The following is a 13,481-nucleotide window of genomic DNA, read 5'->3' on the forward strand; positions in this document are numbered from 1 at the left end:
CCCCTGTGGTAGATTGGGCTAAACAATGATGGTGCTTTGATTGAGGTGATGAAAGAGACTACCTTCCGTTTTCTTTTGATTCCGTCTATGGAATCACTGAAGTTTTATTTGGGTTTAAGGTATAAAAGAAGGAGACAGAGTGTCCACTGTGAGTTGTAATGTTTTTGTTTCATAACTTCAAATTTTAGCTCATATGAAGTATCCTACTCAAATTAAATCATATCTTTAAAATAGAAATGTATATAGATCAATGGAATAGAATTGAGATTCCAGAAGCAAAACCTCAATTTCTCAACCAACTCATCTTCAACAAAGCCTCCACCACATACCACTGGGGAGAAGAGAACTTATTCAGTAAATGGTGCTGGGAAAACTGGCTGACCACATGCAGAAGATTGAAACAGGACCCCTATCTATCCCCATGCACAAAGGTTAACTCCAAATGGATCAGAGACCTAAATGTAAAACCTCAAACCATAAGAACCTTAGAAAATGAAGGACATACCCTCATGGAAATCGGAACTGGCATCCAATTCCTGAACAAAACCCGAAACCCACAGGTCATAAGAGAGAAGATAGACAAGTGGGACCTTATTAAACTGACAAGCTTCTGCAAAGCCAAAGAAACCATCAAGAGAGCAGGGAGACAGTCTACAGACTGGGAAAAAGTATTTGCCAGCACCAGGTCTGACAAAGGCTTAACATCTTGGATCTACAAGGAACTCAAACGTGCTGAAAAGAAAAAACAAACAACCCATTATAAAATGGGCAAAAGATATGAACAGACACTTCACAAAGAAAGATATCTGAGCAGCCAACAGACACATGAAGAAATGCTCAACCTCACTAATCATCAGGGAGATGCAAATCAAAACCACACTGAGATACCACCTAACTCCAGTCAGAATGACAATTATCAACAACTCAAAAGATAACAGCTGCTGGAGAGGGTGTGGTGAAAAGGGAACACTCCTGCACTGTTGGTGGGAGTGTAAACTAGTGCAGCCTCTGTGGAAAGCAGTGTGGTGATTCCTAAAAGCTCTAAATATCAACCTCCCATATGACTCCGCAATCCCCCTACTGGGAATATATCCTGAAGAACTCAAATCACTCTATAAAAAAGATACCTGCACACGAATGTTTATCGCAGCATTATTCACAATGGCAAGAACCTGGAAGCAACCATGCTGCCCATCAAGAGGACTGGATTTAAAAAATGTGGTACATATACATGATGGAATACTACACAGCCATAAAAAAGAACAAAATCATGAATTTCACAGCAATCTGAATGGAACTAGAGTCTATAATACTGAGTGATCTCTCACAGAAACAAAGATCCGAGTATCACATGTTCTCACTCATATAATGGACCTTGAACATCCAATGTAATACTATAAGAAAATGACTGACAGTAGTGAGAAACTATGGGGGGGGAGGGAGATGGGATTGACGGTAGCAAATATCTGTTTGAGGATGGGGAAACACCTCTTATCAATAGGGTGCCTGGATGAAACGTATTTGTATACCTAACCCTTAACTGTATCCCACAACATCATAATAAAAAATATTGATTATAAAAAAAGAAGAAAAAATAGCAGTAAAATGAAAATGTCTAAACATTTTTATATTGTCCAGTCTTACACTTCAAGTGTACATCTGGCTTATTCTAAACCTTAATTACAAGAAGATTTTGAAATGAATTTTATTTTAAAAAGACCATAGACAAAGACCTTAAAGCAAAGGACAATAATCAAATATAGTGGTGATGGAGAAGTGATGCATCTACTCTTCAGCTTATACCTTTTCCCCAGCATCCCAAGATGGAATGATGGAAGACTGGACTTTCATTTTTTCTCAACTCCTTTCCTTGAACCTGAAACTTTGAATAACTTTTCTAACCGTTCTGTACTTAAATCAAATTCCATATCTGTAAATAACAGATTATTGCTTTCATTTTAAACAATGGATTTGGGTCATAAGCAAGACTTTGGCATTGTCCCTTGGTGTCCATGAGGAATTTGTTTTAGGACCTCCAACAGATACCGAAATTCTCAGATGTCAATGTCCCTGATGTAGAATAGTGTAGTGTTTGCATATAACCTATGAACATCCTCCTGTATAATTTGTCACCTCTAGATTACTTATAATACCTAATACAATAAAAATATTGCTATATGCTATACTGTATTGTTTAGGAAATAATGATGAGAAAAATAGTCTGCTACTGTTCAGAACATACATATATTTTCAAATATTTTTCATCAAAGATACAAAGGGCAGACTGAACTTTATTTCTTAAATCAATTAATGAAATAGTAGGCTATGTCAGGTTCTCAATAAATGACATTTATCATTCTCATTCATTTCCATTGAGTTTTTAAATCTTGGAAACAGTTTTACCAAAATCATTTACATTTAGGTTATATCTAGAAGCAGAAAATCTATTTTAGGAGAAACGACTATAATTTAATATGAAAAACATAACACTGATTGCATGGCAGGCAAACAAAGTAAATAAATACAACAGTATTATTTTTCCTAAAGGTTTTAAAGTATTTAAATAAGTTGTGAGAAAGGACACATTTTTCTAACTTCGTAATATTTCAGGAACTTGCCACATTAAGCAATTTGTGCATTTATAATGGATTTAGAAGAAGTAGTAATATTCTTCATCTGATTATACCTCATATGATCATTTTATTAAAGCTAGTGGAATAAGATTAGGCATATAACTATGAAAGCATTAGATAGAGAGATTGAGAACAGTGTTGTGGATCCAGATAGCTTTCTGTTGCTTTAATGTGGTACAGATGTTAAGTTTAGATGCTCCAGAGGGAAATTTTGAAGGTTTAGAGATGTTCATCTTAGTAGCTATGCCTTTTGATCATAGCTATGTGGCACATATTGAGAATTAAGTGTTTTGCAGAACAGAAATTTTCTATTCTACTCGTTGAAAGGAAATCCAAGCCAGGCTCGGTGGCTCAGCCTGTAACCCCGCGCCTTGGGAGGCTGAGGTGAGTGGATTGCCTGAGCACGCGGGTTCGAGACCCGCCTGGGCAACTTGGCGAGACCTCATCTCTACAATAAATAAAAAATTAGCCGGGCGTGGTAGCGCGCGCCTGTAGTTCCAGCTACTAGAAAGGCGGAGGCGGAAGGATCGCCGGAGCCCAGTCGGTCGAGGCTGCGGTGACCGGGAGCGGCCACTGCACTCCAGTCTGGGCGACAGAGTGAGACTCCAACTCAAAAAAAAAAAGATAGGAAATCCAAACAGTGAGGGGTTAAAGTGACATTTTGTTATAAAAGTTGAATATGGTAACTTTTAATGCCTTCCTGATGGAGGTATGTGCTATTTATTGATGCCAATTCTACCCTGGTCAGTTTCAAAAGTCTTTTTTAAACTTTGTAAATTCTTTGGTCACCGCCTATTTGATATACTCTTTCTACATCAAAAGCTATGGTTAAAATCATCTTATTCCTTCCAATTTTTATATAATATACTTCTAGCATACAAGATTTATTAAAAAGTTATTGAAAACTACTATATAGCCTCTAGAGAAAATAAGATTTATTGTGCCCAGGATAAGGAAAGCACAGTAATAGAAACTGATAGGGGGGCAAAAAAAAAAAAAAAAATGTAGGGCAAGTGAGGGTATCAAAAATCCCTGTCAGGAGGAAAAAGTTACTCCCTTACCCCACAAGATAAGATTTGCCAGACTGGAATGCAGTGGTTTGATCTTGGCTTCCTGCAAGCTAGACCACCTGGACTTAAGTGATCCTCCCACCTCAGCCTCCCAAGTAACTGGGACTGCAGGCATGTACCAAAACAATCAGTTAATTGTTTTAAATTTTCTTTGAATATATGCTCTAAAATGTCTGGCCTCAAATAATCCTTCCACCTTAGCCTCCCAAGGTGCTGGCATGAACTATTCTACCTGGCCAAGTTACCTTTAAATATAAACAGATTAGCTATGCAAAGAATGGTAAAGTCTTTTCAGGAAGAGAACCCGTCATGTATAATGGTCTAGAGGTGAAAGACAGCATGGAAAGCACATTCAAAGATTTGGAATACATTTATTTTAACTAGAGATTACTAATAAGTACAACTTAAATATTTATACAAATTAATAAATGTAGCCAGAACATTTTAGTAAATAAATATTAAGAACAAAAGCTGGAGAGGGAAATCAAGCCAAGTCAACATGTCCTTAGGCATCTGCTAAGGAGGTTGGAATCCATTCAAAGGAGGTGCTATTGGAGGGTTTTCATCAAGACAGTGACATGACCTAATACGTATTTGAGAAGGATATGAGTATGTTATTGAAGTGAACGAATTGGATTTGAGTCAAGGCAAAACTCCAGACACTGAGAACAGTTCAGATCCTAATGAAATAATTGCTGAGGGAGAAGCAGATTTAGATTAAATAATTACAGTAGATGTGATAAGACATGAAGTTTGATTGGGTCTGCAGACTGAGGGAGATGATGTCAACAATGACTCATAGAATTCACCTTGCACAAAGCCTTCCATCATATAGGAAATTTTCTTTTGGGCAACTAGTTCCATGTAAAGGCATTGAAATGCAAGGGCAGACAAAACTGGAGAATGCTAGATGAGAAATTTAGGAGGGAATACTGAGCTAAAATGTACACATGCTGAGCTTGAGATACAACGCTTTTAAGAAGGTACAACTGGTAGGCTATTAAATAGCTGTGGAACTCACAGGAATGATATGGTCTGAAGAAAAACTGTGAATCAACAAGATACAGATAATATTGAAGCCTTTAAGGTAAAGATAAAGCGTTGCGTGGATGTAGAATGAAAAAAAAAAGAATTAGAAATAACTAAGTGTAAAAATTATAAATCCGACACCTTATTGGGTATTATTTGATCTCATTTATTTATCTAACTTGGATAATGAAAGTTAGGTTTCTGTATAACTAAGAAAAGCTGATATTCTGTATTAGCTAATTTTTAATGTCCATAATTATGTGTGATTGATTGAAGCAGTGCTTTCTTCACATGTTTTCTGGAAACACATTAATAATGTGCTTGGTTTTGATAGTTTGGTAACAACAATCTCAGGGCTTTAAACACAAATTGGGAATGTGACACACAATTTTCACATGTTTTTCTGTGGAAAATATTTTATACACATAAACATATATAACAGCATGAAATTGACTTCCAATATATTATTTAGAATTAGCATATAATTATGATTTTCCTAAAGTTCTAACAGTTTTTTAGTAGAAATAATGAAGTTATATGACCATTTGAAACTAAATTTTTTAATTTGAAAAAAGCTGTTTTATTTTCATCAGAAATATATATTATATGATTTAAATCCTTTCTCTTTTATATAAACATTGCCTTTGTGAAAAAAATAATGCTCACCTGACTATTTTTTCTAATTCAAATAAAATATAACCACTAAGGCACATTACAATTCAAGAATGATATATATTTAGCAAGTTAGAATATGCAGTATTATGATGATCTAAGTATGGGTAAGGGTGTTCTTCCTGATTTTGAATTTTATTTACTTATTTACTTTTATTTACTTATAATTGCTTCTCATTTTAATTTCTGGCAACACAATTTAATTAACTTTGAAACTATGAATTGTCAGGACTTGTGAATAATTTCCGTATTACTTGTGACTTAAACCATAACATTTCTGGGGAATTGTTTTTCTTTCTCCCCAATATTTCCTTTGATGAGAAAAATTTGTGTTTGTGTTTTAATTTGTCAGGAGAAATAATCTGCCTCAACATTCTTGTCTCTCTTCTTAGCATCCAACAAAAGAAGAAATAAACATCATGGAAAAGTTTATACCTTGTGGGAAGCAAATCATGTGGCTGTAGCTTCAACTCAGTGTTTTCTCTCTGAGGGAGCCTCTGAATCTATGCATTTCCACTCCCTATTACTTCTCTCTTAGACAAAAAGCAACCATTTGTTTTACTGACTTGTCTATAGTCTGATTACTCCCCTATTTGTTATTTCTAGTTCAAACTTCTTCCCTCTCATTAAGGAATTGCCATGTCAAATTAATCCCCAAATCTGAGTGGCCTTTCTATCATAGCAGTTTATTTTTCATTCATGCAACATCCAATAGGCTGCGGGGGTAGAGGCAGGATTCTACCTTATGTATCTATTTAGAGATGAGGCTGATCGAAGCTTTATCTTTCAAATATGTGGCTTTAATTGTTTCCCTAATGCAGTAAACACTAGAACAGGTCCAAAGAGTAACCAGTAAACTGTAGATATTCCAGAGGCTAGGTACCGTAAAATAATGGCAGTTCTACTTGACCAAAAAACCCAAAGGAATATAAGCTGTGTCTCTCTTATTTATCAGTATATCTCATACATTATCAAGCAAATAGATGATGGTCAATCAGATGTATGGATGTGCTAATAAAGGAAATTTCAGATAGTGACTGTATAGCATGTCTCAAAATAGCACTAGATTTGAAAACATTATCGTTAAATAATAAGAGGAGCCCTGCAACAAATTGTGATGATTATAAACTGAGGTCAGACACAGAATGTAATGTTAGGTTGAACTGATGCTTGGGCATATTGGATGCCTTTAGCAGATTAGTTTAAGGTTAAGCAGTCAGTAATGCAGGTGCTATACCAACTTGTTTTGGTATCTGTGCATGTGTGTGCACAGACACGCAATGGAACCTTGAAATGAAATTAATGAAGTCTATTCTATTCATTCCTAGAACAGATGATCCTGTTAGTAAAAAATAAATTCTTTAAATAAATTCAAGATATAACCATTTGTTATATCCTTTATGTGACTTGAATACTATTGTATTATTTAGTTGCCTCCTCCGGGTATGCAAAACTATTAGTTTAATTATTGTATGAGAAAGGATGTTCAAAAGATTTTCTAACCCAAGTTGCTACATATTTGCAGTCAAAAGTTTTCATGTCTACAGTATCTAATCTTTCTGCATTGTTCTTTTGTGTATCATCTCTGCCTCCAAAGTACCAAGAGGAAAATAATAGCCTGACCATTTTATGCGGATATAAAGTCTTTAATGTGTTTCAGGAAAAAAAAAAAAGGTGTAACAAAGCAGTGTAGAGTGGAAAAATTGAAGTCATGAAATTACATTTTACTTTCAAATTTGAATTTGTTTGCTGATGAAAAGCTTGATAGTGTCAGACAGTGCCATATTTTAACTCTTAGCAATTTAGAGCACACTGGACTCAGCCTTCAATTACTGATATCATTTTCTCCCCTTTGCTTACTTTTCAGATCGGTTCGCTATGTTAGCAAACAATAACCTTCAGATTCTCAACATCAATAAAAGTGATGAAGGTATATACAGGTGTGAAGGAAGAGTGGAGGCCAGGGGAGAAATTGACTTCCGTGATATCATTGTTATTGTTAATGGTAAGCAATACATTATTTGTACATGTTTATTGCTTCATTTTAGCAATATTTTTATTAAATGGCCAACCATGTAAACTCAAAACACAAGACTTCCTAATAAACCTCTTCTGTGCCTGCAAGGAATCTCCCCACCTTTATGATGGCATCTGTTACATTATATTACAGCCTCAAGGCAGGTCCATGACTTATTTGTCATCCTCACAACCTTTTTTTAAAAGAGGTTATTTGGGAGTAATGCCTTTTACTTACTGGATTTGTAGTTGAAAGAATGTCAAACAAACATAGCAACGAATCATGCTTACTTTTGTTTTTAAATTACAAAAAAAATACGCATTGCTTAAATTAGTTTATTTTACACTATTTGCCCTTTCTCCCAAATTTAGTAATTGAGTTTGTAAGGTTACCTTTCCAAGTACCAATGGACATTGAAACCTGAAATCATGATGACCTCTCTTCCTCCCAACTTACTTCTCTCCCTATATTAATTTAAGTTGACATTCTGTAAGATTAGCAGATACATTACAGTTATCCAAGATTTCTCCATTTTGTAATCTAATCTGTTATCCAGACATGTAAATTGTACTTTTTAATACCTCTCAAACATACTGTTTTCTCTATTATCATGCTTTCCATGAAAATGTCATCCTAATTTTTTTCCTTGAATTAATACAATGTTGTTTCTATACTCTTAATCTCACCATTCCACCTTCCTCTCCAGAAAACCTCTCAATAGTAATAATTTTTCCTTGCTTCCCACTACCTTTATGACAAACTTCAAGCAACTTTCATGACATAGACAGCCTTTTGTGGCGGCCCTTTCTGTAAGCATTCGGCCGTGTGCAATCTAGATATCAGCCACAGAAAAGCCAGGTTCTCAAGAGATGTAGTTTTTTTTTCAGTGACCTTGTTATGAATGCAGTGTCCAATATTTATTAAGGGTGCAATAGTCAGTGGAGAGTTTGACATTTAACATTTCAGCGCATGAAGTATAGACATAAATACTAGGATGGAAGTGTCTATCTATATTTGTATGCATCCCCTATCTTTTTATTATGCAGAGGAAACAAAGATACCATAAAGTGGCTCTTTTGTTTTTTAATTATTGACTTAACTGTCTACCACACTTTGTTTCCAAAAGGATTAGAAGTGGCAAATGAAAGTATATTTCATCACTTGAGCAAGTCTTCATGTTCAATATTTGTTTATGAAAATGGAGATTAAAATATAAATTATACTTGTAAAGCTCTTTTAAAATGTTAAATTTATAAAAATCAATATATAAGTATTCACTATCATGTTTTATATATACATATATGTATGTAACTATATATTTTATACTAAAATACTAATTCAGGTATGATATTTAAAAGGAAATATCATCTGACAAGAATAGTAATCCTTTATTATTCATTCTACTAATGTAATTTTTACTTTAATACTGTGTTTAATTTATTTATAGCATATTCTAATCTTTTTCCATACTAGCTGGCCTTTGAGTGTTTGTGAACTTATGATTGCATTTATTACAGGGAAGGATTATTTGCATATGAGTATGTATGGCCAATTAACAAAGTTTGAATCTTAATTTCATCATGGTCTGCATCCTAACTGGAATATTTTAGTTTTGTGTTTTGTACTTACTTATTTAAGTATATACTATACACCATAAGATAAATGCTAGAATGTGTTATTTTGTGCCACCCTTATCAGCCATGCAGATAATGCCTCGTTTTGTCTGTGTCAGGCTGACCCACCCAAAAGCAAATCTTACTCCTCCACATTCCACTTTCTTCTAACAGAATTAACCACAGATCCTAATCGGAAATCCTTTGCTTGAACTATGTTTAATTGGTAACATTTTTTCATTTATGGTCACAAACGCTCATATCTTGAAATTCCTGGAACCTCTTTTTTACAAAATAACAGTGTTTACAAAATCAGCCACCAATTGATTCTCCGTCTGGACGATGTAGTTGGACACTATCAAGGGATTGCATTGACTAATGCCATCAGAAACCTGTGCTTTTCTCTCCCATTTTGCCTTGACTTCAGCCAGAAAAATCATTCTCCTCCAGTCGTATTGACTTTTGCCCTGTTTACTGGCTCCTTTTAAGTTTTGAGCTTCTCTGAAAGATTTCCTTATTATGCCTTGCTTATAAAACCTCTAGAAGATGTTTTAGTGAAAAATTTAAGGCTGCAAAAAAATAGCAGTAAATAAAAGCCCTACTTTTATCCATGTTATCTTTGCTGAGTTAAATAGTTGACTCTCATTCTGTGCCTTTGTCCTTAATATTCAAATATTTCTTCTCATGCATGGCTTCCCTGTCAAATCTTGGCTCTGTGAGAAGCTATGTTCTTTATTCAATGGTTTGCTCTTTGCAAACTTTTCTCTCACATTTCTACCCTACCAATTCATACTCTTTTATTGCAACAATTAGTTGAATGATATCCTTGTTAGATTCCTCTCTAATACCAGCAATACTAAATATTGAGGGTTGTTTAATTTTCTTTTAAATCCTTTGATGACTTTCTTTATGTATTTCTCAATACCTATATATTGCTTTTACCCTCCCTTCAAGAATGTTATACATCACTGTCATGGCCATGGAAAGTATGGTGCCTCCAATGAAGCATTATGCCTCCCTATCCAACTGATCATGTGACTTGCTATGACCAATGGCATACATGCAAGTATAACACATATCATAGCTGAAAGCGAGCTTCGAGAAACATTACAGCTGGGCACAGTGGCTCGTGCCTGTAATCCCAGCACTTTGAGAGGCTGAGGCGAGAGGATTGCCTGAGTCCAGGGATTCAAGATCAGCCTGGGCCACTTGGTGAGACCTTGTCTCTAAAAGAATATAGAAAAAGAAAGAAAGAAAAGAAACACTTCGCGTTTCTCTCACTCTCTTGTTCTTTCCTCTGCCATAAAACTAACATGTCCCAAATAGGACATTCTCCTTTATCCTGGACACCATGTGCAAATCAGGAGGAGAGTTTCAACTGATTTGCAGGTGCAGACAAAAAAATATGAATAAGAAATAAAGCATTTGTTAACCACAGAGATTTTAAAGCTGTTTGTTATCACAGAAAAGCATACAAATGCATTTTCAGTATCTTTTCCCCCTCTTTAAACAATCAAATTAAATACTGTCTGACCTAGGGATACTTCTGAAATGACTTACCTGAGTGTCCCTCAGGCATTTCATACTCCTGCTTTCCCCAATAGTGATCATTTATCATACTTTTTTTATCACCTTATCAAGATATTAGAAATTTAAATGAAGATATTTTACTGTCACTTCAAAATTATTTTATATTGCATTTGTATATTTGTCTAACAGATATATGCAAAGTTCTGACTGTGTATTTTACACTGTGTTGTGCTTGGAATACTAACAGGTCTAATACAGCATCATTTCCCTTAAGGCACTTACAGTCTTAGCTCAACAACTTAAACTAATCAACTTTACTAAAGTCCTTTATTGTATATGGGACAGTTGGATTCATAAATATATAATAAGTGCAATTTTTATAGATATTCACAGACTATTTTATAATAGGAACACTTAATGTGGCTGAAGAGAGGGGAGTTCAGTTGTATTTAAGATAAAGGGAACAATGAAAAATTGTTGCAGACAGCCAGAACCACACCTGCAAAACAAAAATAGTGAGGATGTAAACACATACACACACACACACACACACACACACAACTCAGTAATGTAGTTGTTACTGGAATATACTATTTTTAGGGGGAATGGGAGTAATGATAGTGTAAGATGTTTTGGAGATTAGGTGGGCATGCAGCTGAACAGCAGTAAGGGCAGATCACAGAGGACTATAGATGATCCATTAAAAACCTGACCTTTGTGGGACAAAGGTGTGCTGCCACTGGGAGCATGCAACCTGGAGAGTAAGGAAGTTGACAGAAGGATTCAGACAGGGAGATAAAGTGACTTCAAGTGAGAGATAATTAGGGCCTGTACTAAAGGACAAATAAATGAGAGGAAGGCATATACTGAGGTCATTTTTGAAGCAAACACATTGTATTACACATGTGGGACAAAGGCAAGAGGAATCAAGGGCGATTTTAAAACTTCTAGTGTGGGTTTTAGGGCTTTCAGTGTAGCAAATGCAAGCAGAATTAATCAATATGGTACGAACGAAAATATGTCTGCAGAATTTGACAATTATGAGGCTACAAGAGACATTAGGGTAAGCAATGTCACTTGAGTAGCCTAGATAAAATTCAGATTACAATGACTTTAAGCATAAATATACATGTACATTCATTGAAGAATGAAAATACAGAAGGTAGAGACTTATTACCTCAGGTTTTTGAACTTAGCTATTAAATGGGAAATCTCAAAAGTTGAGATACGGAATATAGGATATGGTTGGAATCTTAGAGTTTTTAAAGAGAATTTACCTTGGACATAAGAAGCCTAGAGAAAATAAGTTAAACATATGAATGAGGATGTGGACAAATTTGTATGGGTTTGGTTGATCATTTGAAAGAAATCCTGCTATAAGACTTCAATATTCTATTTTCAATTCGCTGATTTCCCTCAGCTAGCAAACTTTGGTGTACTCTTGAGATTTCTCAAATATTTTCCTATTTTTTACATGTGCTTATATCTTCTTTTTATGGGATTTTTCAGGTAATCTTTCCAATCTGCCTAAAACCTTTCTGTTCACTAGCCTCCCAGTGACTGCCTTTCTTTTACTACCATACCTTGCTTGACTCTAACATATTATGTGAAATCTGTCAAAAGCAGATCAACAGAGACGTTTGCTGAATTAGCTAGCCATCTTTTCTAGAAATTCATGAACTCTTTGAGCTAGATAATTATACTATGCATCATTTCCACTTACACATTTCGAATACACTCTTTTGAAAAAGGATCAATATCATCTCTTGTACATTCTTCCACCATCTGGTTCCTCGTCCTTAGTTAAATGAGTGTGCTCCATAACTATTCAGAAAATGTTTATATGGGTGAAAGATCTGCAAATAACTCTCAAGGTTAAAATATAGCCAATAAGGAGTTCTTTTTTACAAAATAATATTCTAAGGTATAATCATTCATAACTTTTTGAATCTTTTGTAAATTTGTGAAGATTGATCTGCTAACTGCAAATTTAAATTTGGGGCAGGAGCAATTGATATTGGGTGAAAAACACCTAGTAATACAATTTTAAAGCAATTGTGTCTTTAGTCTTCCTTCAAACATTAAAATCAACAGTGGATGATAATGAGCAGAAATATTTGTGCGAGGGGATGTCTGAATAAATAGTGCACTTTGTTGTCTCAATGACCCTCAGACCGTGACTTTGTATTACTATTTTTAGCTATCTTTCAAAGTTTAAAAAAAATGAGGAAAATACTATTTATACAAATTAAAAGTTAATTTAGAATTTTCTTTTAAAGTTGCATACAATTTTGTATGATTAAGCCATATGTAAGTATAAAAGACAGTGAACTCTTGTTTATCAATATTATTGAATCAACCTTGTAGCTAGTTTAAGTCAGTTGAATGGCTTTAAGTCAGTTAAATGAGGAAACTTTTAATTTGTTGCAATGACATATAAAATATATGATATACAGTATATAATTTATTCAAGGATCAACAAACATTTACCAAACCAGAGTATTTTCTAATTTTATTAACATTTTTCCCTAGTGATCTCATTAAATTTCAAAGATTAGCAATTGGGGAATACAAGGAACAAAGAGCATCTATTTTTATCCTTAACTCTTATCTAATCATTATTTTAGACATTTTCAGATAAAAATTAGAAATTAGATATGTATGATGGATAACCTACACAGATCTGGAAACATTTTCCTTTGCATTTCTCTTCCCCAAAAGTTATATAAGCTATAAGAAGTTAATATAGTTTGTTACATTTCCTTAAATCTGTGTTTCCCTTTTTACCCAGAATCACCAAGTAAACTTAGTGGCATGATATAATATCTAAAATGCTACAGAGAAGTCTGTATTCATTTTTCTTTGCTTTTTTTTTTGAGTTGGAGTCTCACTCTGTCACCCAGACTGGAGTGCAGTG

At 34.5% G+C, this 13,481-nt stretch overlaps 1 protein-coding gene across 3 annotated transcripts in view; it reads left to right on the plus strand.

Moving 5' to 3' along the window:
• Window positions 1-13,481, plus strand: part of NCAM2 (neural cell adhesion molecule 2) — a 562,051-nt gene that overhangs the window by 300,405 nt on the left and 248,165 nt on the right. For all 3 annotated transcript variants that reach the window (XM_021706993.1, XM_008074038.2, XM_021706994.1), the window contains one exon: window positions 7,272-7,409. In XM_021706993.1, the coding sequence (XP_021562668.1) occupies window positions 7,272-7,409 (138 nt within the window). The remainder of the gene's footprint in view (window positions 1-7,271; window positions 7,410-13,481) is intronic.

Source organism: Carlito syrichta, unplaced genomic scaffold (assembly GCF_000164805.1).
Source record: "Carlito syrichta isolate Samal-C Ts95f unplaced genomic scaffold, Tarsius_syrichta-2.0.1 Scaffold316281, whole genome shotgun sequence".
Classification (NCBI taxonomy): Eukaryota; Metazoa; Chordata; class Mammalia; order Primates; family Tarsiidae; genus Carlito; species Carlito syrichta.